Below are 26,686 nucleotides of genomic sequence, written 5' to 3'. Positions count from 1 at the left end.
GCTAGTCTTTAATGTCAACTGTGATCAGAGAATTGTTTAGCCTGGAAAGGACCTTTTTATTATTGAGTCTAACTATTAAACTGGTACTGCCAAATCCACCACTAAGCTGTGTCCCCAGGAGACAATCTACACCTCAGTTAAATTCCTCCAGGGATGGTGACTCCACCACTTCCCTAGGCTGTCTATTCCAGGGCTCAACATCAATTTTGGTGAAGAAATTTTCCCTTAAAATCCCATCTAAAGCTCCCCTGGTACAACTTGAAGCCATTTCCCCTTGTTCTGTCAACACTGACCTCACTACAACCTCCTTTCAGGTAGTTGCAAAAAGCAATAAGATCTCCTCTGAACTTTCCTTACTCAAGGCTCAACAACCCCAGTTTCTTCTTAAGTCTTGTTCTTTAGACTCACCACCAGTTTAGATTTCACATAATAGGAACTGCAATTTAAAGTTAAGAGCAGATCAAAGAAAAATGTCTGAACGTTACTTGGATTTGCATGCTTCCTTTCCCAGACTAGTTCTCAGGACTTCTTTGGAAATCCTGCTAGCTTTGTATGCAACCAAAACAAAAGGCTTAAATACTACAGTGATTGCATCAAGTAGCTTTACACTGTCCTTGATCTTTTGGGACTGACAGCTTATTAGTCATGTCAAAAACTGACTCGGGGAAATTTGTGTTAGTAAACATATTTATTCTAACCCATATTATAATACCTTTTTTCTAACCTATCCCATTTTTTCAACCCACAGATCAATATTCCCGTCAGCAACAATGATGGGAAGACCACCAACTCCAAAATGTTAACATTTCCCTTTTACCTGATCACCCCATTCATTAATCAGAGGCATGTTGATGTCATCGATAAAGACAGTCATTTTCTTCCCTGCTGGAGGACCATGTGTAGCACCCATTCTTTTGCCTATGTAACTTTCTATGCTCCTTTGGAACATATGTGGCAGAGTTGCAGAGGAAAAGTTTAGGCATTTGGTCAAGTGAACATCGGGGTCATACTTGCTTGTGTAATTCTGCAAGATAAACCACTTTTAAAAGCACATCAGCAACTCCAGGTAAACTAAGACAAAAGGAGACACAGATGCTCAGCAGCCCCCCAGAAATCTCAGCCCTGCTATTAACTTCAAAGCCTAGAAACACAGTTTATTTAAGATAAATACACCATCTGCAACTTGAAATTCAAACAAATTGTCAGTTAATGTTTTGCATAAAATTTTTAAGGATTAAAATTTATAAGCTCTTAATAGACTTCACTAAGTATTACAACAAGTAGTTGTATGCCAGCTCGAGATGCAAATAAAGTTTGAATTTGCAGTTGTCAGGGTTTTTCTAAATTTAAGCTGTTAGTGATGATCCATTACAGCAGACTGCGACGAACAAGAGAAAAACCAAATCCATTTTCATGTGTACACTACAAAACCAAAACTCCTAAAACAAAAGCCGTGTAAAATTAAACCCAGATACATCACACTTACTGATAGCTTTCTTCTCTTAATGAAGAAAATAATCCTTGAATTGTATGAATATGTACAATTCCCACAGCTGCTGAGGATGCCCCAAAGAAACACCAGTTTTCATATTTAGTGAGGTTTTATAATAAAAATGTGTAACCCTAGAGTCACACCAAGGCATATATATATATATAGAGAGAGAGAGAGAGAAAGAGAGTGAGAGTGAGAGTGAGAGTGAGAGTGAGAGTGAGAGTGAGAGTGAGAGAGCATAGGAAATATTTTGCTCAGGAGAAGTCCTGGAGCTTAGAAACAGCACTAAAAATTCCATAATTTCCAACATAATTTCTTTTTAAAGATTTCATTCTTCTGCAATGATGATGAAGTTGAATACAATTTAAATTCTTATCTGTATAAGAGGGTTGACTAGAAATATTCCCATTTTGGTACCTCAGAAAAATAAACCTATATCCTTGCTGATGATGTGCTCTAAGAACTCCAGTGAGACATAAACTCTGTGTGACAACAGAAAAGAAGATGCAGCTAGAAGCCCTCAAAATATTTTGATGAATGTTGTTAATTTTGTTGATACAGTGATAGCAGTTTAAGAAAAGGTGCCCTTCAGAAAGAGTGTTTTTCAGACCTCACATAAATGACAACCCACACAGGCAGTGGATATGCAACAGTCCTGTCTTTGGTGTGTACTCATCACAGCTGAGGGGTTGGTGCAGGTCAGTGCTCAGCCAGTTCCAGCCACCTCCAGCAAACCCACTGGAGACACTCAGCCTGTGTCAGGAAGGGTAAAATGCTGCCTGGCAGTTGAGAGAGAAGTGCAAAAAACTGTGAGAAAGTTAGCCCTGCAGACACTAAAGTGAGAGCAGAAAGAAGGGCAGGAGGTGCTCAGACATCCTGCACAGACTCCCCTGCAGCCTGTGATGCAGACCATGGTGAGGCAGGTTGTCCCCCTGCATTCCATCAAGGTTCACAGTGGAACAGAGGTCAACCTACAGCCCATGAAGGACCTCACACTGGGGCAGCTGGATGCCCCAAGGAGGGTGTGTCCCCATGGGAAGCCCATGCTGGATCTCCTGGCAGGACCTGTAGACCCATGGAAAGAGAAGCCCACTCTGGAGCAGGTTTGCTGGCAGGACTTGTGACACCATGAAGAACCCCATGGTGGAACAGTTCATGAAGAACTGCAGCCCTGGTGAGAACTGTGTCCCATGTGGGAGGAGGGAGCAACATGAGGAGGAAGGCAGTGTGGAGCTGTTATGGACTGACTACAGCCCCCTATCTCTAATCCCCCTGCACTGCTGACCAGGGAGGAGGTAGAGGAGTCAGGGATGAAGGACAAGAGGTGAGAAGAAGAGAGGGGTGAGAAGAGGGTGTTTTCAGTATTTTTTTTTCCACCATCCAATTCAGGTTTTAATTAGAAATAAATTTTAAAAGTGTTCCCCAAGTCAAATGTTTTTCCCATGGCAGTAATTGTTGAGTTGGGGATCTCCTTGTATTTACCTCCATCCCTGTGCTGTTGAGGAGGGGGAGGCAATCAGCAGCTGGGAAAGGGTCTTGCAGCTGGCCAAGGCCAGCAAACTGCAACTATGAATTCTCAACCATTCAGAAAAACACATTTGTGTTTTATCATTGTGGTATTTCAGAATGTTTGCAAGGTAATAGTAATATTGCACAGTACAGAAATGAGAACTACCTTTGAAAAAGAAGAGGGTATTGAATAGAATTATTTTAGTTAGTTAAAATGTCAGAGAATTTTCAACTGTCCATTACCAGTTTAATATTATATTTTAATTTTTTTGCAATTCGTAAATTAATAGTACAGAGAATAAAGGTCTTAAATTACCATTCCATTTTAAGTTCTTTATTTTGATTCATACTGATGCTTTACTCAACACCGAAGATTATTCAGATTAATTCAGATTACTACCTGAAGTATTCTATATTAAGACACTTTTACTTTTTCATTCAATCAGCTGTTTATATCTGGAAATTTCCACAAGGTGTAGTAAAACAAAATTCTACGGAAGATGAAAGCAGAAGGAGAACAGTTGTGAAGGCAGTTAACACTCACTCCTAACCTTACATGAGATCAAGTATCTGCTACTCTGCTCTATAGCATAGACTCAGCGTAAGCAACTCCCAAGAATCAGTTTCAATTATTTTTAGGGACAGGAATGGCAGCTGAAGGCTGGAGGTTGCCAGTATCTGGACTAAATCCAGGATGAGGAATATCAAGACCACCACCCAGACCCCGCCTCTTCACTCTGCTAAAATAGTTCTCAGCTGGTGCCAGGAGCAGAAGCTGGTGTGACACCAGCATGCCTGTTGGCATCGACAGCTATGCTGAAAAAATAGCATTAATGGCTGCTGGCACAGGTACAACTCACTCTCTGTCAGGGCTCAGAGAGCTCATGGCCAGGGCACACAAAATGGCTCCAGATTTTAAGAAAGCCAAAGGTCAATTTAGGCTGGTGTTTTTCAGCTATTTTCCATTTCAAGACCTCTGCAAATCCTCCAGTGGAGGTACAGCTGCCTGTATAACTAATTCAGCTGTCCCGACAGTAGATCAGTTTTATTTAGCTACCTCTCATTGATCAAAGAATCCATGTATTCCTCTGAAAAACACAGAAACCCTGGAGAAAAACATTGTGCATCCATTTTTTTAAATAAGGGATACCAAGTTTGGGATGACATCTGGTTTTGCTCAGTCTTTTGATTATTGAATTTTCTTTATTAAGTTATTATATTTTTTGTGTCATATGATTAACCTGCACCATTTTATAATACAGAAAGCATGTATTTGTTAATTATATATCAATCCTGTTATTTCCTTCTAGAGAAAGAACATGTCATTTTCAGTGAAGAAATTGAGAGAGCAGATAACAAACAGTAAATTTACCCTCTGAAAACCACCCTTACTAAAGAAGGAAGCTCTTTTTCTCTCTTCTGTTTGGCTTTTGAAGAAAGGCTGTGCAACGAGGGTGTACAAAAGATCAGTTAACACATGGCATCACTGACAAAGCACAGGAAAATAAAAAGTCCTCCAAGAATCAACATTTTCTTAGCGAAATTTTCCAGCAGACTACTCAAAAGAAAAGAAAGCATAGGAAAGAGGGTTTATCATTTGACCTTTTGGCCACTGTTAGCAAAGTTTAAAAGAAACCTTTATACTAAAGTGTAGAAACTTGGGGTTTTTTTTTGCTTGTAGTCCATGTGAGTACTGGCAAAATGCCTCAGTAGGAATGCTAGCATGTATCCTGAAGAAAAATCAAGCTATCCTAAACTTCAGCTTAACATTTGTGTCAATATCAACTATGGCAATGTTCTCGTACTAATATATTACATATGTTTTCCTGTTCCCCTTACCTTAATCATAACAGTTTTTGCTGTTCCTTGTTCCCCAATTAGCAAAACAGCTTTTCCTTGCCTCATGATAGTGTGCATTAGAAAGTCTGTTCGGACACTGTCTATGTTTGGAACTAGAATGGAAGTATATTCTGGTACTGAATCTTTAGGATAAATATATTCAGGGACCTGCATAAGAAAGACATGCAAAAAGTTTGAGCATTCCTACCTGCCCACACAATCACAATCACAACTGCATCAGAAGAAAAAATCAAATATACTTTATAAAATTTACAGCAGCAAAACTTTTCTTCCTAAAAGCCAAGTAACCTTTCGTAATCAATCAGTATCTAGTCATGCTTTTCTAAAAGGGTGTTAGACTAGCAGGATATTTTCATTCCTCCAGTGTCTGATAAAAGCTTTTCCTTGCTGGAATTTCATTAAGAGTAAGGTGATAGACAGTATACAGTTAAGATCACTTCTGTTTCTCTTCCAAAGCTATTTCAAATGCATGTTTCTATTCTTTGTTGAATATATTTATGGGGAAAAGAAAAATATCCCTCAAAAAAAGAAGCTCCTGAGAATTTGGTAGGGTTAATCGTCCTAACCAAATTATGTTGTGTTGGAAATAAAATGTCTCTTACCAAATACATCTTGTGTACCCATTAAGAAAGTGTGTTGCAGCATACGAACCTTCTTTGACCAGTGCTCCCACTGTCCATAGGCATTGATAACAAATTCAAACATGGTTTCCTCTCCATTCACAGCTGGAAGCTCTTTCACTGCAGAGTGCTTCCGTAGGAACAGCTCCATTTTCAGCTTGTCATCTGGCTCCAGAAGGGCTCCAGCTGACCACATCACAGAGAAAACAAACAAGCGAGCAATATGTTCCTCACTGAGCTGCTTCTCGTCTCGGCCAGACAGCAAACCCTGCAAAGTGGATGCAATATAGAACTGCTGCCCTCCTAGAACACATCAGAGAATCAGAGAGAGAAAAACAGATGCCTTATCTACCTGCAGGAGGTCAATAGCTTGCTTGATGTACATACATTCTAAAATCGACATTTTGGGTGTCACAGCAGAGAAAACAAAATCCATCACGTCCTGGGAAGAAAAAAACATTATTTAAAGATTCTCTTTACTGGTTTCAATGGCATGATTTATTCTTAGATGAGATCAATTCTTTATTTTCAAATATATTCTAAACTTTATTTCCAAACAACAACTTTCCCCATTTCTGGGCTTATAAATATTCAGACTTTAACCATGATTTTTTCTAACAAGAGTATATTAGAAAAATAATTTTGATGTACTAGAGTCAGCAGAGCTACTCATATGAGCTCCACAGAGTAATTTCCTGAAGAGTAATTTGAGGAATGCTGTTCAGTTACTTCAGGGATCTGCCTGCCATTTGTGCTCTCCACTAGAGATTTAAATCTACCACTGCTATTTTGTAGCAGGAAGATAAAAGCACTGATGATATATATATATATATATATATATATATATATATATATATAAAATGCACAAGCTTGCCACTATAAATTTCTGTCTCATCTGTTCTGACTGCACCATACTGTACCAGTCCCTCTTGAAATCAATACTCTTGCTTTCCTGTAGAATCTTAGCAAGATCCAAAAAGAATTTTTGAATTGATTTTAATAGAAGTTGGACTTTCCTAGGTTTCTTAATTGTGTTGGCTACCATGTCTGTCTTTGCCAAGTGTTTTGCAACATCTCGAGCAAAGTTTCAAATTGTTTTAAACTTGTCTCTGAGATTTGCAGAGCAAAATTTTAAAATATCAATTGCCACCCAATAGTACAGACTGATGTAAATGATAACCTACTTCTACCTTCATTCAACAATCTGTAATATAATACTCCCCCTGTGGGTTATATTTGCCCTCTTAATCTTTGGAAATACACACCACCCACTTATTCTGGGAAGTGAAAGTATAACAGGGATACTATGGGAGATAGTAATTTTGGAGGAATTCCATTTATAGATGTCATGTCCTGTCAGGGAGAAAGCTAAGACAAAGAAAACATTCAATTGCCCAAAGACATAAAAAATTTACTTAGATACTTTTAAAAAAATCACTGAGCTGTTTACCCTCATGCTCACCAGCTTTGTTTCACTTTTCAGTTTAATTTTTGTCACTGAAGTTCTCCATATGCTGATATTTATTGTCACAGAGAATGAATCAATATTTTTACCCATCCTCCTGAGTTTCATCCCACTAGAATACCAGGTAACACACAGACACAAAAAATATATATTGTGATCAAAAACTCACTTAAGCACCTTAATCTAGAGTAGGGCTTATAGATAAGAGGTCTAAGAAGATAAGCTGAGTGTGGGCGTACCCAGAATCATGGAATACATAGGGTTGCAAGGAACTTTAGCGGTCATCTTCTTTCACCCCACTATGGGCAGGGATGTCACCCACTCTATCAGGTTGCTTATTTTGCTGTTTCTTGCTGACCAGCACAAGTGCCTCTGTGTGCTGTCTTTTTGTGGCTTTTCCCCAAAAATGCCTGGTCCATTCCCAGTGGTACATAGGGCGCTCAGCTGAGTAACTGAGGGTGTTATGGGTGCCACAGGGGAGCACCCACTAAACACTGTGGGAAATTCACATCTAAGACTTTTAGAATTTGGAACTAAATCTCACTGAGATTCAGCTTCTTCATCTGTAAAATTGAGCAGGGCACTGTAAATTGTTTAATAATTGATTTGAAACACACAGAATAAAGATATTTCATGAGTCAAAATATTCTGTACTATCAAGAGCCCAATTTTCACCAGAACTAGTTTTATGGTACTTATGATTCCAATGAGATTTCTGTAGTTTATGAAGGGTTTTTTACTGTCTTCTTTTTCTTTGAGTTTATGGAAAAAAATCAGCTCCATATATGCTAGTATTTTATTACTACTACAATTTTTAAAACAATACATGGCTGGAAAAAGGATGCAGAATTAACACAGAAACTTGCAATAATTGTTTGGGCAGGGGGACTGGAAAAGTGAGGTGGGTCATGACAAATACACATAAATTTTTAAGAATTTGGATCAGCAATTTGCTATCCCTTACAAGGAGGCTGAAAAATGAAGTCAGATGCTAAATGTTTGTATGAAGGGATGATCCTTTTGCACAGAGTACAATCACTATAGAACTCACTGGACTACAGAACACTCTTCAGGACAGGTTGTTGGTAACATATTCAAAGGGTTTAGACAAGCAAAAGAACAACTCAGTAATAGAAAGTTATTAATACTTGTAATATTAATTTTAACATCAGCATTTAAATATTAAAGGTAAGAAAATCTTTGGATTATATATTCAGCTCTATGCTCCAGGCACAGTAGCAGCCTTTACACAAATTGGATTAGTGTGAGATTTAATGTGGAAGAAGAAAATTAGTCACATCAGAAAATTAAGTTGCTACTACATTTTTTTTCATTTAAACAATACCTGGACATGCTGAAACCTATGTTATTCACTTAACAACCACCACTGGTTTGAGCTTCACACTTTGCAGACAATCTCAATAACACCACTTGGGTAACTATTTTAATTATTTCAGTTCTTTGAAACTGTCTCAGATAATTATTTCCATCAGCTACGCAATTCTGTTGCTTACAAGTAGCAGCATCATTCACAGACCAGGAATTGGCAGTGGAGATTCTAGATTTAAGAGAGACTTTTTATAGGGATGAGAGTTTATTTGAAATTACTGCAAAGCAGGAAATGTTGCTGAGAAGAAAGAATTGGGAAGGGAGGGAAAAAGTCCAACCCCTTAACCACTGTTCTAAACAAAATCCTGTGGAAATAGAAAGCATTCTAAGATCATCTTAAATTGAAATAAGGTTGGGTTTAGAGGTTTGGTTTTGGACTTTTTTCTTTTGTATTTTGATTTTTTTTTAATGCATAAAAAATGGTGACTTACAGTGCCATTTATAATATACATTAGAGAATAAATACGCTCTTTCCGCTGATTGACACCTATTATTTTCTGCTCTTTCCTCCTCCATTGCTGCTACCTGCTGCACCTTTATTGAAAATTACTTTATCCAGCATGAAGACTTTCAGTGACAAATACTATTTTGATCGGCATAAATAACAAGAGTGTTTTGTAAGCAAATTGGAATTCTTATAGCTTTTGTCTTACATCTATTTTACATCTATTTTAGTTGAGTTTTGATTAATTCAGAAAGTCTCTATATGTCTGCTTAAGACTGAGTCTCCTTGGTTACTATATTTCCATCTATACTCTAATCTTCATGTTCTTTGAAAAATCAGATCTTTGTCAGATGTTTACATCCATGTTTTTCCTAATACTAGCATTAAATCCACCAAGGTCTGTATCTGGGGTTTGACTACCACTGTTGAAGAATCTTATTTCAAAAATTTTCTTTTTGAATTTTTATTCTTTTTTTAATGTGGCAGAAAATGATAACTATAAAAAGAGCCATGTGAACACAAAAGTAGTGTTGCTCTCATCTGTAAAATCACTTTTATTGCCTCTATTATTTGAGAAGCAAAGACAGCACATTAAAAGTGAAAGAAAACTGCCAGCATGACAGCTTTCATTTACATTTTGATAGCTGTAAATGCAGCCTTCAGCACTGAACTAACTTCATATTTCACTGCATTTTCATTTCTTAATCTAATAAAATACATATTTTTCTGGACTTTATTGCTATTGCTTCAGGCTTGGGCATTTTAAGTGTTGTTGTTATGTTTTCAGAGCAAGTTGTAGCATAAAATATAAATAGAATTGTGGCAAAAAAGCAGTAAATTGACCCACATATACATTACTTTGGAAGCATATTTTAAAACTCATTATCAGAATTGTTTCTCTTGCTGCTGCAGTAAATACTATGTCATATCATTAAGTTTTGGAGGTAGAACAAAATGAATAGCTTGTTAAACATTAGTTTTAAAGTAAATGTGCACTGAAATGAAAAGTAGCATGTTAAAATATATTTGTTAACATTCAGGGCATTCCAATCCTGTATCAATCATTGCTTTTACCATGATCTATAAAAAGCTTTCTGAAATGTCACTCAAAGTTCATTAAAAACTGCATTTTTAAAATGCAAGAGCAATGAAAAATATTACAGGAGAAACTCCTGTGAAATCCAACACCACTCACATGAGCAAACAGGCAGGACCGATATGATGGAAAACCAAGATATGTTGGAAGTTGCATTTATTTTACAGATATTGAGGAAATCAGAAGATAATACTGAAAGGTTGCAAAGACATAACTATTTCTTCAAAAACATTCAAAAGCAAAAAAACATATTTCAATATGATGGAAATATGCTACTGAGATTATGCTTTTATACCCACTATTGAGTGCAACCATCCGTAATATTGCTGGAAGCTTTCTAATGATTCAGTAAGGTAAGGCCAAACAGAGGGGGAAAAACATTTAGGATTCTTGCTTTGGATCTACTGACTGAACACAATTTTGTCAAACAATGTATCAAAGTGATGCAGTTTCAAAAATTTCCATTGGAACAGGAACATGGATAATAAAATCAGAAGAGACAACTATAGTCATATCTTCAGAGCTATAGTCAGAGCTTCAGAGCAGCAGAGAACAGAGAACTACTCTGGATAAATTTGAATTATAGAATAAAAATAACTGATGGATCAAATGCATTCCTGTTGCACCAGAGTAAAACTAGCTCAGTTTCTTTCTGAATTTACTTCTTTATATTTGAAACAAAGTAAGAAGTTTACCCGCTTCCTTTGTGTATCCTAACAATAACTAAAATTGCAGTATTAAAATTACAAGCAAAGAGAGTATCTGTTTTGCCAACAGGCAATATAAAATAATCACAGGTTTAACAATTCATTGCCAACTATCGTATGCAGACAAAACAAAACATTCAGATTATTCATCTGTTATAGCTTCAGTCATTTATTAATGATAGAGATAATTTTCTCTCCTTTTTAATCCTTCATCTTTATTACATAAACAAATGTAAATAATTGAAAGAACACTTAGGAAGAAGCAATGCTTCATTAAAAAAAAGAAAAAAAGAAATGTGGGTTTTTTTCTGAACTAGTTAATTAAGTACCTGAAATACAGCATTAAAGTAATTCCATAGGATGTTGGAGTATATGACTGGCAGTGTCTGAAGCCAAGCTCTTAAAATAGGCTTCCAGTCTAACACTGAAGAACTCATGAAGACCATCCCATTACGAGAAACTGTTGCAGGGGAAGCATTGTCAATGTTGTGAGGTTCAAAAATAATTTTGCAATTGGGGGACATTGGAATGCGATCTCCATTGGCCAAAGTAAGGGTCTTATTATCATCCAGAACAGAGTTCAGATTTTCAATCCATATTGCATCAACAGGTCCATCCAAAACTATCCAGATATGCTCACCCTAAAAAAAAAAAGGAGAGACACACACATTCAACTCTACCTACCTTGACCAAAAATACACATTCATGTAATATCAGAAAATGTACTCTTAGATACAAATAATGTCATAATTTGGTACTCAGCAAAAAAGCAATATAAAAATTCAATTTTTGTAATTTGCTCAGTGGTTTTAATTCTTCTTTTGTTATATTGTGTCACACTAGAAAGGATATTAAGAAACAGCAGCAAAAATTAATTTGTGCTGTACTGAGCAGAAAGTTGTATCTTCGACAAAAGTACATCAGCCAACCCAGCATTCATCAAGATGGATGAAAACATTTCCCATTAAATGCAGTCATAGACACAGGCACTAAGTCAGTCCTTGGGAGATGTTACTTAAGTATTTCATGTAAGGTGTCCCATTTTCCAAGCCAATTTAGGGTAGCTGTTCAGTAGATGTGAGTGTAATTATGATTTCATGAAACATGATCTGCAGGTTTGATAAGTGAATTAGGAAATGCCTACATCAGTTTCTTACCAAAGCCTTACATTCTGATATAACTAGTGAAAAAAAGTGGCTATGACTTGAAACAAGACAGGACAAAAGACTTCTCTGCTGTAGCATCAAAACATGAACATACCTTGGTTTTGTGTTTGGACTGCTTACAGAAGGAAGCAAACCACTTAAAATCTTTTCTAAATTAATTCTGGAACCTCAAATGCTTGGGAAACCTAGTGCTATCTGGGATATGTATGTAATTCTGACTCTTGTGCACATTGAGCTCATCAGATAAAAAGCAAAATTAACACTGCATATTCCCGTTTGATTTTATAATGGAAGACCTTTCAGATAAATGACAGGTAATGACACTTTATGGAAACAGTATTAAATGTCTGTCATGATACAGCATCCATCACCTTCTTTGCCTTTAAAGTTTTTCTCCATAATGTAGAGAAAATACCATCTGTCCAGTCATTTGTAGCAACATCAAGGGTACCAAACATCTGGGAAGCTGTGATTGCCTTTGGGTTCATTCTCATCTCTTTATGAGGAGCACCACAATCTGTCATTGCTTTCATCAAAATATGAATGCATTTTGTCTTTCCTGCACCAGTTGGACCTAGAGTCATCATACCTTGAAACAATACAAACATGGTTTAAAATGAAATGTCAGTGTGTCATGCTACCATTTAATGGTTCATTGCATCAACGATCCTTGCTTTATTTTTATCAAAAGCCAATACAAAAGGATGTTTCTCACTCCACTTAATGTTGATTGAAACAGAATTTGAAACTGTTATTTAAAGACCCCTATAAATGTCTCTCTATTATGATAGGCAAGCCTATGTAGGTCTGCATCCTCCCTCAGGCAACTCTTTTCTTTTTTCTAATGGGATAACACAACAGCCTTTTGATGTTCTCATGCAACGACATTGACATGGATGGTGGCAAAAAATCCAGAAATTTCTTAACGTATCTAATGAGAATGAGCATCTTCAGTGATATACAAAATCAAGTGCATCTTTATGATACAAAAGTATCAAAATAATGTACCTGTATCCACCCATGCTGGCATTTAATAGATCTTTCTTTCACAAAACCTGTTAAGAGCAACCACACTAGTTCATCAGTGTATACCTGTTATCTAAGAAAAATGTGTCTTCAACAATAAATTGAGCCTACTGTTGGTCTTTAGTTATGTTTTCATTCAATAGGCCCAGAATCTGTCCAAAATCAGATGGGACATTCAAATTGAGATTTCGAAAGTAATTTAAAGGACTTAGATAACTCCTATTAGCCCTAAAGGCAACTGGACAACATATCCCTTAGCTGGATTTGAAAACTTCTTCAACGAAAGTACGGAACAATCAAAAACCCAAAAATAAAACTAATCCAGTGCCATGCAAATTGTGTGATGTTTCCTCTAAAACTAAAGGGAGCTGGATGTTCCCTGAAACAATCTGAGGACTCAGAAAATCACTACTCATGCCATATGTTTCATATGGGTAAATCTAATACAAACTCTTCAATGTAACCAAATGGCTTTTCTGCTGGCTTCAGTGATATTTTCACCAAAATTGTTATGCCAAACAGATTTCAAGATCCATGCACTGGATCTCCGTGTGTGTGTGTGTGTGTGTGTGTGTGTGTGTGTTTATATAAGCACTTCATGTGCACATATGGCCATACTTCTCCTCATTATTTTAAATTCCGTAGTGACCCCTACATGAATTCAAGTTAATGAGTAGGACAAGTGGAAGTCAGGAAAGCATAATCTTTTTCCTTCACTGCAGTAACTTTTGTTATATAAAGTCAAAAATCTTTTGGCTTGAGCACTCAACTGTTCGGACAATTGGAGCTGCACAATCTGGGAATAATAGGGATGTGGGGAAAGAGGCATCTAAACAGAATGTCGTGGTGGATCCTGAAGATTTTTGAGGAATAGAAGAACTGTAGTGTCCCACAGATCAAACAGCTTCTTTTAAAAAGAGAAAGATTTAATCCTAACTAAAACCATTAAAACTTCCATATATAGAAATATATGGTTCCTATATAGAAATAGCTGTTATGCAACACTGCATTTAGAAATCTGGATGTAAATTAGTAAGTCTGCACAGCACTAACCAGTTCTTCGGTCTAACCAATGATCTGAATTAAAAGTTTGAGGCCTTAAGAACTCAAACTGTGGTATGTGAATGAGTATTTCCTTTCATTTATTTCATTAGTTTAAGCTGATTATTCTTTTATTATGACAAGAAAAGGGAGAATAAGAAGGATGATATCTTTATAAATCTTTGCTGCTTTAGTTACATGTTCTTAATATTTTCCTCTTATTATACTAAAAAATCATTAGCTAGATGTTAAGGGTATGGGGGATATTTTAAAGTAGGGGTGTTTTTTTTTCCACTGAGCTATGACTTGTAAGACTGGATTTAATACTGTCTATGATATCCTTCCTAGGACAGGATAAACTTTACTCAATGGCTTTTTCTGCACTGTAAAAATGTATTTTCATAGAATCAAAGAATGGTTGAAATTGGAAGGGACCTCTGGAGTCCATCTTGTCTAATTCCCCTAATCCTGCAGGAGGAAAGCTTATTTCTCCTCAGTTTAAAAGGGAAGAATTGATCACAAAGAAAACACTTGGAATTGCATCGCATGCATGGTAGAATCTATTGAAGTAAAGGTCTGAGAGACTATTTTTGGTAGTCTTCTCAACATTATAATCTCACAGTAACATTAAACTTGAGCTTCATGACTGAACTCTGAATGGCTTTCAGAACACTGAATAAAATTGCTGTTTCTAGATTTGAATGAATATATTTTAACTTGTTCTATAGAAATTTCAATCACCAAAGGCCACACTCATACTCCCCATAAAAATGTAATACAACACAGGATTGCGCACCAAAAAAAGGTCATAACAGCTTCCTAAGCAAAATACCAACATAGGCTTTAAAATTGTATCTGTTAATTTTTTTTAAACATTTTTCATTAAATTAATCTGCATTCTAGTGGCAGATAATATAATGTAGTCTCAACTACAATGCAGTCTCAAAGCCTCATCTGGCATGCTAACCATGTCGGACTCGTTGAGTTTCGTACAGCTGAATAAGTTTAAGTATCCATGGTGGATGATTAATAAGCCCTGCTTCCTCTGTCTGTTTTTGGATGGCTGACTGTAGTTCAGGATACCCAGATTTATCCAGAGTAATTCCAGGGAATAAGTCATTAATGAGACTCATAAATAAAGGTTCATCTTCATCCACCTGTCAAGGATAAAGTAGGGGAAAACACATTATTTATTTATTGAAATTATTATTATAGTTGTAAACAATCTTCAAGATAAGCTGTTTAAAACATGGCAGTGAAAATCTTACCACTTCCAAAGTAAAAATTATAATTATCCATCAGTTTCTTAAAGCGAGTTTCATACAATGAAATCACAAGTAGTAATTTCTAAATTAAATACTTTAGGCTGATAAAAGTGTCAACAACTTAATACAGTTTTCTTCAATGTATACACAGACATATTTCTTAATTTGTTACATAAGTCAGCAAGATTTATTCCCATCATATTTTGCCTTAGAATCGTTATGATTTTTCCTTCAGTAAATCACTGAAGCGTTGCTATAGGTTTGAATGCGTGTACCAACGCGCTGAAGAGATTAACATCAGAAACAGTCATTGGTTCCATCACAAAAGTGGTTCCCAAGGTAAATACACAGAGTCTGTATGCTATAACCTTATAATTACAGCAATAAAAAGAAAGATGAATATTTCAAATAGTATTATCGAAAGATGTTACACTATACAAGTAGATATTAGCTCCTTCCAATTACCTCACTTAATGCAATTCTTATGATATTCTGAAAAGGCAACAGACTCCCAAGAAATGTATAAATTGAAATTCTGGATTAAGAAAGATCTTTGGTGACATTATTAAGAGTTAATACAATGTATTCTTCCTTTCTCTCCTTAGGGTAAAAAGAATTAAAAACAAGAGGCAATTAGAGGACCAGGTAGATCCCCTAGGATCTCATGGTATTTCCAAAGATTTTTTCAGCTAAAGCTTATGATGTGTTTTCCTCTCTTTAAAAGACAAATTGTGCTCACACAGTAACTGTATTCTGATTCTCAACTTGCTTATAAATCATATCAAAACCTGCAAAATAATGTATCCAACTGGTGAAGAAAAATAGCTTTTCAAAGTGCATAATAAAGACCCTTAAAATGCAAACAAAATACTCTATTGGGCAAAGTCATCAGTGTTACAGTACCAGTTTGGAGAGGTTCATGTCCCGCAGAACTCTCATCACAACAGTTTTCTCTGGCTCTTGGGGATTAGATCTTTTCACTGCTCCAAGTGTTCTTAAAACAGACAGGATATTTCTAAGCCCAAAGTCATAGTGAACCTTGAAATAGGGCACAAACAAAATCGGAACTATAAAGATCAAATAGATCAAAACAAAAAACAAGAGAGGACTGAAAATTAAATACACTAATTAAATGAATGTTATAGAACTTCACAATAATATTAAATTCACAGCTCTTTGTCTTTTCAAATGTATTTCCAGTTTTGTTGTTATCAAATCCTGAGGATATTTTCTGGTGTTGTATGTCCATACCAGAAAGTGTACTTTCTGGTGATACAGAGCTCACCCTTATTTCCCAGGCTGACAAACTGGAAAATTTTACTGTGTTAATTCCAGAATTTTCAGCAAGAAATAACTTATTGATTAGGTTTGTAGATGATACCAAACTGGTAAACTAGATCACAACTAGAGTTCAAAATTACCAAGAGAAATTCAATATATTATCTATGTGTGATGCAATTAAATAAAGGCAAGTGCAAAATAGTTAAGATGATAATAACCAACTGCACTAATAAAGAGTAACAACTCTTCTTCTTTGAGCTTTGAAACAAATCAGGGGCACAAAGCTTTGCAGAAAAATATCTGACATTGGATTTGTGTCACAAGCTCCCCAATGACTTATGTGCAATTTTAGTGGGAAATAAAAATACTAATGTCCTTTTTAGGACAATTGAAAATATATTTCCATTGTAGTTGACATTTCTATACTGTGACCAAAAGCTGGATTCCACATTTGGAGATGAACCCCACAGAAGAGAAATTTGAAAAGGAAAAAAAACAAGTGATCAGTTGACTAGAAAACATATTGTTTCGGGAAAAAGTATTACAAAATCTACTGTAAAAGCAGGAAGAGTGAATGTTTAGGATGAGTGATGAGAAACGTCTTCAACATGCAAAAGATACCTGCAAAGAGGAGGAAAGGAGGACTAGAAAGGAAAATAGGTAATTCGCTTAACTACAGCAAGGGGGATTCAAGCTAACTTTTAGAGAAAACTGTGACCATAACAAAAATGAAACTTTGGATCATAGGTTGCCTGGGAAACTGCAATCTATCCATCAATAGAAAATGTTAATAACATTGACAAACATTAATAGCAAATTATTTAATTAAGAATTATTTTTCCTTCAGAAAGGTAGATGGATGATCCCTCCAGGCTCTGCCCTGCCTCATTTTCTATTACTCAATCAAGTGCAAAGTTGTTACCAGTTGAAAAATTTAGGTATGAATATATAGCCATGCACTGCCAGGAAATCTTATTTGCCAATGGAAACATTAACACAAAAAGATTAACAACCTAGTGTGATATTGATGAACTCAGACATCACCTGACTTCATCATCATTTAGTAAATGGCATGTCCCAGTGAAATTCCCAGAATCATGACAAGGACTGATATATTTCTTTTTCTCCATGCTAGATGACCATCATTGACATACTGGAATGAGTTCAGCAAGTGATGACTATGTGAGTGGCTACTTGTGAGTCAGAGCTCCTCTTTCTACAGAGTCTGCATTTGTGTGTGTGAAATGTCTGGAGGACTTCATGTATTTCTTCCAGCACACTCCTTTTAGATTTTCTGTGGGGTAAGTTCAGCTGGTGAAAGCTTGTTTGCTTTATTTCCTTCTGTTGATATACTGCAGTTGCTGAAAACAGGCAATGTTCTGCCATTTCCTATTGCACTCGTTCTTTATGTGACCCTGATCTTTCCAGTCAACTGCCTGGAAAATCCAGCATTACTTAACTTGAAATTTCAAATTTACCATTAAAAATTTGAATAAATAAGTTCCACTAGGAAAGAAAGATTAATACAAATTATAGAGTCACAGAATGGTTTAAGCTGGAAGTGACCCTAAAGATCATCTAGTTCCAACACCTCTGCCATGGGCAGGGGCACCTTCCATTAGACTAGGTTACTCAGAGTCCCATCCAACCTGGCCTGGAACACTTCCAGAGATGGGGAGCCCAGAAACTCACCGAGCAAACTGTTCCAGGATCTCACTACCCTTTACAGTCAAGAATTTCTTCCTAATGTCTAATTGAATACGCCTCTAAGAAAGACTGTCTGTACTTTACAATTTTAGTTTTCTGACTACACAGAAGCAATTTATGTCCCACTGTACTCTCAGAAACGTGTTCAGTTCATGAGACTCCCATATCTAATCTGATTAACTCATTAGATCTCCTTCTATATAACGACATATTGCATTAGATGCATTCCCCAGCCTACAAGAAACTTCACAAGGAACTTCAGCAAGTGTTTCAAATTATTTCATTACTACTACAATAACAACACACATTCAAGTGAGGAAGTGGTGGACTCAGCTGAGAAGCAGAAGGTTCAGGCTGTGATGGACAAGAGAGAGGTCAAGGATGGTGGACCAGTGTGGAAAGTGACCCTTCTCAAGTGCATGTGTACAGATAAGGACAGGTGAAGAGAACAGCATCGTGGCAGAACCTCTCACAGCAGAAAGAGGTGCTAATTTGAAGTGCCTGTTTGCTAAAGCACAAAACATGACAACAAAACAGAAAAATTACAGCTCTGTGTGCAGGTACAGGGTTACAGTTAAACTAGGAAATGTGGAGGCATAGGCACAATGGATGGATACAGGTTCTTTAGGAGGGACAAGACAGGATGAAGAGATGGGAAATTGCCCTTTAAAGTGAAAGAGTGGGAACACTTTCTCTTAGGATGGCTAATGAGCCAGTTGAGAGAAATTGTGTTAGAATTAGAGGGCTCAGCAACATTGCGGCAGATGTCTGCTGCAAACATTCTGATAAGGAAGAAGCTGATGAATCTTTCTTTCAACAACTGGAATTAGCCTCATCTTTGCAAGTCCTGATCTTCACTGGGAGCTTGACACACCCCAGTATCTGCTGGAAGGGCTACACAGCAGGGCAGAGCCATTCCAGGAGATTTCAACACTATCTCTCATAACATCCTCACACACAAAATGGTGACTGGACAAGGTGGTCAGACACTTCAACAGCTTGACCAAAGAGACTGTGCAGTGTTTATTTATCCTTGGAGATATTCAAAGCTCATCTAGACAAGGTGGTGAGCCTCCTGCTATAGGAGATCTCACTTTCAGAAGAGGTATAGTACCTGTTCACCTCCAGAAGTCCCAGAGAAAAAGATCCATTTTTCTCTGATTTTATGACTGTATGGAATGGATTTAGACAAGAGCAGGACTGTCCAAAGGGCTGCTCGCAGGCACAGGCAGGACAAAGTAGCACACTACCATGGGCTTGCAGAAAGCCGTGCTTCCTGGCTCATGCTGCCGACTATAGTGATCCGTGATATGATCCATGATTTAAATGGTTGGAAGAAAGATCACTATAGCAGGCTTCTCTGATGGATACTGCAGAAATGTTAGGTGGTCCTGAAGAAATTATAAGTATGCATGGAAGACTACTCCCCACAGACATCATGGCTTACTTAACAAGAGCTATGGAATTTAAGTTATAAGAGAGATACAAGCATAAGATGCAGACATAAAATTGTGATGTAGCTGAAGGTAAGGGCTGTGCCTACGTGCACACCCAGAACACTTGGTCATTAATTTTCATAAATATCAAAGACCTCCCTTGCTAGCATCAGCATAAAAGAGGCAAACGACTGACCTAAGACAAGGTGATTGAGCTACCTGCCTTCACAACAAAGCATTTGAATAACTGGCACAGGAGTTTTCCCAGTGGGAATCTCAGACAGTTTCATAGAGTCCTCCAGGTGGTTCCTATGATCCCTAGGCCAACTGATAAGGCTTATTTATATGCTTCATTATGTTGATTACCATGATAAATGGAGAATCTCCTTATCTCAGAGGCTCCAGAGGGCAATTTCTGCTGAAGAAATGACCAAACTGCACAGAGAAACTCTGCATTCTCTGTGCAGACGCAGTAATGATTGTATATAAAATATTGTACACCCTTAAGATAGTCAAACTAAGTTTTGTACAGGTTTTGTAACCTTCCTTATCAGGTTTTGTTTGGGTGTGTGCATTAAATTTTTAAGTACACTGTCCAAGGGTGAACCAGTTCGAGCATCTGTGACAACACAAAACAAGCAAAGCATTTTTGCAAAGGTAGAAGGCCAAATTTCTGATGCCTGCTTACATGTGTTTTTCACATTGAAGGAAAGAATCATGTCCTGGACAGAAAATGACCACACAAACTGAGGCAATAGGAAAATTTAGTCTTACAAAGCCAGGCACTAATAAATATGTGGTACAGAACTAAAATTACAGTAGTCTAATATAGTAGTATATTATAGTACAGTAGTATATAGAAGTATGGAATAGTAGTCAATTAGCACAGGTTCATCACTATCCAACCAAAGCAGGCATTTGAGCCACAATTTATCTACTGTTCATAGGATTTTTCATTGAGACTCTCTAGTGGACAGGGCATTCAAAAGCCAGCACAGGGCATTCAAAAGGAAAGAACCAATTTTTTTCTACTTTTAAACACCCCATCCCAAATGGAACAGCAGTATTCTCTTTCTAGTAGCACTCAGCAAGACAGAGCCTTGTAAGACTTGTAGGTACTCTGTAGTTATTTACAATTATTACATTGCCTCTGAAATAGACCCGGCCTTCATAAGTGAAGACATTGAAAAATGTGCCCTCTGCAAGTTCAGCACAGCAATACACACGGCTCCTCATAACTTCTCCAGTAGCTGCACTCTGTTTAAGAATCACAAATCAAACTTCCCATACTACTCAATTTACTGTGAAAAATAAAAACAACATGATCATTTCAGACACTGTTTCTGGAACTTGAAACTGAAAACCCTAAAAAATTTATAGGCCCATGAGTGTAAAAATAATTACATATTCTATGAAAGTATATTATCCCTGTATTGTTCCAGTGACAGCTTACAGTTGGACAAATATTTATTTTACCTGTTTAGATAGCTGCTCTTCACAGAGTTTGTAGAGTGTATAGAATTTTTGACTGAGGATTTGGTTGTCTCGGAAACCAGCACTTGCCAGCTTGACTCGCATAATAATGCTTCGGTCAGGCACCATCATGGCAACCGTGCGAAACTGAATCTTCAGATTTTCGGGAAGTTCCTGTCGTCCTGCATAACCGGGGTTCTGAAAATGCAATTTATAAACCCAAACAATATATAATGATGGCAGGGTAGGACGTTTTATCTTTCCTGTTAACCATTCAGCAAATGCAGGAGCACGTGCGAGATTATGAAGGGTAACGTGAGCATGTCACAATGACACTTCAGCGCACAATTGCCTCAATACTGCAGTTTATGAAGTATGGGGTATCACAGGTCATTTGGAGGTGTCCAAAACCAAAAGATATAGACAAAGACAGCCACTTACAGATCTTGCTGCAGCTCCTTTAAATGGTTACTTCCTCAGAGTCTTTACAGTGTTCCAGTGTTGGAGGTTACTGTCCCCTGTGAGCATTCCCAGACTATTTCAGCGCAAAGCCAGTCAAGCAGTGCAAGCCATTACTGAGTATAATTTAAACTAATGGATCTGACCTTTCTCTGAAGATGTCTAAGTCATTCATATGAGTACTGCATGGCTCAGTTGTGACAACTCTAGTCACTAGCTGTGCAGTGATAACTTCTTTCATCTCTTTCAGCTCTTTTTAAACTGTCTTTCCCCTGGCTTTTTTATGGCACTTATTTGCCCTCTTTTTCAAAGTACAGTAATAACATTAACACTTTTTCAAAGGTAGGACCCCCTAAAATAAAGAAAAAGGCTTCCATTTTGAGTGGGTATGTAGGTAGCTACGGAGGGAGAGATACAAAGATGATTTTAAGGTATTCTTATACTTTATTGCTGCTTTGCCTCCTGCACTGCTAGAAGCTGTCCACAGGCACCAAAGATAAATCTTCAGGAGGCCAGTGAATCAGAGTGAGGGTGGTTTCCCTCATGCTGTCTTCCAGGATTGAGGTCAAAAACTTATTCACAGGTGGTAAAATACTGACTAGACCAGTTACAGTAGTCCTTGAAGTGGTCAATTCTGTTTTATTTTGACAGACTTTGACTAAAAATAAGAGGGGGTTATATTTAATCTCAATCTGTCAAATATTCAACTAAAAAAGTCCTTAAAATACATAGTTAATGATAAATGCATATCTCAAGTCCTAAGATCCAGTTAACAATATGAACAAGAGAAAATTATATCATAATTATTTTACCAAATTATTATTCAAGTTTCATTAACTACTTTCTAACAAGCAATTCCAGTGTTTCAACAGGGAAATTTCAATAGGAAATGGAACAGAAAAGATTTTTCACAATGATGTCATTTACAAGTATTTACAGACATACCATAGTGAGAAATATACCAAATTCTCTGTCCATGTCAACAACGTCACCATCAGTGAAAGTGAACTTAAGTTTCTTTTTTTTCTTACACTGAAGTACAATATATATCTGCTGAGCTGCCACTGATAGCACTGGGAGTTCAATGCGGTTAAATTCATCAAAGCAACCCCACGCACCCGACTGAGCCAAACCTAAGAAAAGCAAAAAGAGAAATATTCCCTTAAAATAACAGATCAAACAAGAGTAATTTATACACAAAATAGAACATGTTCTATATAACTTAGCGTAGTATGAGAAGAGCAGAAAACATGAACACAGAATAAAATGAGAAGTAAAAAGTCAAAATAAGTTGGGCTGTGCATTAATGACACTCAGAAAAAGTATCACCCCTTGAATGAAAGATACATAAACTTCTTTACAAAGAATCCTAGACTTCTACAGCAACCATTAGGCAGAAAGTGTTAATTAATATTGTGTATAGTACCATATAGTAGCATAAATGTGCCTGGAAACCAGTAGCATAGTAACTAGTACTATAGTAGCATAAACATAGCATGGAAACTCATCTACGCAGGGGATGAACTTGTCAAAGATGAGCTTGAGAAACATCTACCTAAATGAAAAGCACAAAACCAAATAGAGACCACTACATTTCTGACAGAAGCATTGTATCACTTTATAAAAATTGATTCATAGGCTAAAAATTACTGGAGATTAACATTTACTGTTCAGGATAGAGGAAAGAATCTGATGTTACACTTAGAATTGTTACTTGGAACAGGCCATGGCATTCTGGACAGACAGTAGTACCCACAAACATCATGAAATTAATGGCTTTTGGGAGAGTCAAGCACTCCTTCTTCTGTATCATGCTAACAGGATCAAAATAGGGGAGTAGTGAAAACCTTCCAGAGCAGTAGAGGGAAAGCTACATAATCCCCTCCTCTTTCACACCCCTTTGACAAGAGACAAAGGCTGGTAAGTCTATGCAGGAGCTTCATGGATGCCATCCCTCCCTTCCCAAAGACCATACGGCACTAGTATTTCCAATTGCCTGGGTCCATACCTAGAAATGTTCAGAAGTGGAGTTTAATTCACTCCCCTGAGTGGTTGACCTCAGCTTGGCTTAAGCAGTTTGAAGGCAGTACTAAATGCAGAAATAGGGCACATGTCCAAGAAAAGGCATTTGTGTTTGCAATGTTGAATAACCATGCCCAGAGCTCCCCTGAATCCCCATACTTTATATGGCAATGCCTATAGCACTGGTAAAATATATCTATGGGTGGTTTATGTGTAAAGTTGATTCCTTAAGAGCTTTAGTTCAAGAGAAAGTATTCAAAAATCAATAACAATACTATGAAGACATATTCTTTCACTTTGTCTTGTTTTCTTTTGATTTTTTCCTTCTTTTGCCTTTGCTCAGCCTGTTCTTCTCATAATATGCTACTTCCCTTCCCTCTACTTTTCCTTGTCTGATCTTCTCTTGCCCTTTAAGATGTTGCCTCAAGTGCACTTAATGCCATTTTTATGTTTCTTTCCTGACATTCATTTTTTATGTTTTTTCATGGCCATTAACCAATTATTTTAATAATGTTGCATCAATTGGTCTTTTTTACCCATGCGATTTTGGAAGAAAAGAACTAGAGTCAAACCAGGTCAAAATCAGTGGTAGTACAAGCAAAATTGGCTTCTTAAGGCTTAATTCAGTCAGGGCAATACTGCAGATCTCCCATGAAAATTATCTCAATTCCATATGTAACCTTTCCCCAAACTGCTTCTAATTAATTTCTATGATATTATAAGGAAAAAAGATACTCCAAAGGAAAAGAATCTGAAGAGGATGAAAAGTTACATGGACTTAATTAAAAAAATTAAAAGCAAGTGGAATATATACAAATGCCACAATGGCATAATGATACAAAGATTGAAGTAATTCTATCAAAAGTTACCAAATTTAAAATATTAAATACTCAATCCTACTGTCTTTGAAAACAAATGAAGAATATTTCGTGACTTCATTGGTGTGGCACCAAGTCCTTTAACTGATGTTTATTTTGTGAGGAATATCTGGGCCCTGGATGCCCTCAACAGCCCTTCCTGGAGCTTCTATCCAGTCCAGGAGTTCCACTGTAGCTCAGGCAGGTCAGAACTGTGCTGTGTGCAGGGCTGTGCACAGTCCCATCTCCTCTTCTCCTGAACTGCTGCATGAACTTCCTGGAGGAGCCCACAGCTCCACAGTGTTACCCCCAGTCCTGCCTCCTGCTGGCTCTGACTAAACTTCCCAGACAAATCCTGTATCCAGCTGGTCATTTCACATTATCTGATGTCACTGGACTGCTGATGGGAACAAGCTGCCAACAGCCTGCCCTGCTGTGGGACTGTGCCCAGCTGAGTGAAGTCCCTGCCCCTGCCCCTGTGCTGATCACCCTGAGCTCCTGGCTCATCTTCCCTCATGGAGCTGCCCCATTCTTGCTGCTCCCTGCTAAAAAAACTTATTGCAGAGATTTTTCAAATTCATTTGTCCCCTTTTGTAACATGTGCGATATGACTCCTAGGATCCATCCTAAAAAGAAACCAAAAAAGTGGGGGTTTTCTGCTTTGTTTATTAAACATAAATATCTACTCTTTAGAAAGATGCAGCAAGGAAAATCTCTAAAGCTGGATAGTTTTTAACTAAGAAACTTCGTCCTGTATAATATTGTCTCTTACACTCACTGTCCATATCTTTAAGGGTTTTGAAAGTAATTTCTCTATAGAATTGTGAGGTTCAGTTCTGACCAAATAATTTTTTCTTTGGGAAAGGAAAAAAAAATTCACTTGTTCTGTAATGCCACCTGCTGCATGGAGTTAGGAAACCTCATTCTCAGACAAAGCCAACATCCCACAGCTTTGAATAAACTCAGTACTTGCAAAATTATTTCATTCTGGTGGTGTTGAAAAAGGAAAGAAAATACACATCTATGCTAAAAACACACACAAGCAAAGGCACAGCAAGCAAACTCTCTGCAGCAAAACAGCTCAGAGACAATGTAATTTTGTGATATTGTGAATTAAATTCAGCATGTCTCCATGCTGAACATATGATGGTTAAGAAATATGTGAATGGAGTAAAAGCAGAAAATAGATGACAGGACTAAAGAGATCTTTATTTATATCTAAAAAATATGGCAATGCCCCAGCCCCAATCAGTACAGACATCCTACAAACCTGGTTCTCAAACGATGAAAGAATCTCACAGAATAGCTATTAGCCCCAGACTACAAAACACATATCTGCAATGCAGAGCCATGTCTCCTTCCATGTATTTTTCCACATTTTCCCCCAGATTTTACACAGGAGTAGAGCTATAGTGATATAATTAAATGGAAATGTCGCTGAAACAAAGCTCTGTCTAGCCAAAGCACAACCCAGAAGCAGCAAACTAAAAAGTGATCATTGGACCTGAAAGAATTTACAGAGTGCCAGACTTGTGTATTCACCTTCTGAATTAAGAAAATTGTAAAATCTTACACTTAATATTGCATTAAATACCAAATCACAAAAAGTTACTTCAGGTAATTGCTTGACTGTAACTATAGAGAAGAGAACCAAAGCAAACACAACTTTATACCCATCCACAGGAAACCACAGACAAAAGGTTTCCTGAAGGGTATCCACCAACACTTTTCAGGAACAGTGATCAAGTATCCCTGTTTTGCTACTTATGGGCAATTTCAACACTGAATTTGATATATGGGAAAACTTGAAAATTCATCTTCCCACTTGAATCCCTGGTACTGTCTCAGGTTACCTCTGGTCCAGTTCAGGTGACAAGTTGTATCTGAATCTACATTTTGGTTCAAATTTGAAAAACAAAACCATCAAAGATCAAAGTCTAGGCCTTGAATATATCAACTAGATCATCTGCCTATGAATTTCTTGAGTCACACAGAAAAACAAAGCAGATAGAAACAGCTGAGTTTTCAGCTCAAAACTCAGCTCTGACCCAACCAGAAGAGCTTCAAATCACAATTTTGTAGTGTACAGTATATGCTATATTAGTTATCTTTTTCTATTTCTTGTTTCTGAAGATGAAACTTCCTGTCTTTACAGAAGAAGTCTGGAAACATGCCTGCAGACAGGACACCGCCACCTCTCCCTGCCTCTTTTCTCCTCACTGCTAAACCTGCTAATATCTGATGACTTGACCCACAGCACCAGATAAAGTGAAAAGCTTGGGTTGCAAACTCTGGTGATGGAGCACCAAGCCTAGCACAGACATGTGGAATTCTGAAAAGTTTCCCATTGTGAGCACTGAAATATGTAGT

At 37.2% G+C, this 26,686-nt stretch overlaps 1 protein-coding gene across 1 annotated transcript in view; it reads right to left on the bottom strand.

The window, feature by feature from the left end:
* LOC132332073 (dynein axonemal heavy chain 5-like) overlaps positions 1-26,686 on the bottom strand; it is a 154,739-nt gene that overhangs the window by 71,305 nt on the left and 56,748 nt on the right. Inside the window, exons 42-51 of the mRNA XM_059856007.1 lie at positions 22,383-22,570; positions 20,982-21,176; positions 15,985-16,119; positions 14,784-14,973; positions 12,121-12,338; positions 10,913-11,224; positions 5,834-5,923; positions 5,513-5,749; positions 4,841-5,008; positions 818-1,024 (exon numbers count right to left, since the gene is read on the bottom strand). Of these exons, the coding sequence (XP_059711990.1) occupies positions 818-1,024; positions 4,841-5,008; positions 5,513-5,749; positions 5,834-5,923; positions 10,913-11,224; positions 12,121-12,338; positions 14,784-14,973; positions 15,985-16,119; positions 20,982-21,176; positions 22,383-22,570 (1,940 nt within the window). The remainder of the gene's footprint in view (positions 1-817; positions 1,025-4,840; positions 5,009-5,512; positions 5,750-5,833; positions 5,924-10,912; positions 11,225-12,120; positions 12,339-14,783; positions 14,974-15,984; positions 16,120-20,981; positions 21,177-22,382; positions 22,571-26,686) is intronic.

The sequence above is a fragment of the Haemorhous mexicanus genome, chromosome 1 (assembly GCF_027477595.1).
Source record: "Haemorhous mexicanus isolate bHaeMex1 chromosome 1, bHaeMex1.pri, whole genome shotgun sequence".
NCBI lineage: Eukaryota > Metazoa > Chordata > Aves > Passeriformes > Fringillidae > Haemorhous > Haemorhous mexicanus.
The sequence above is the reverse complement of the archived record's forward strand: the minus strand, read 5'-3'. Positions and strand labels throughout refer to the sequence as shown.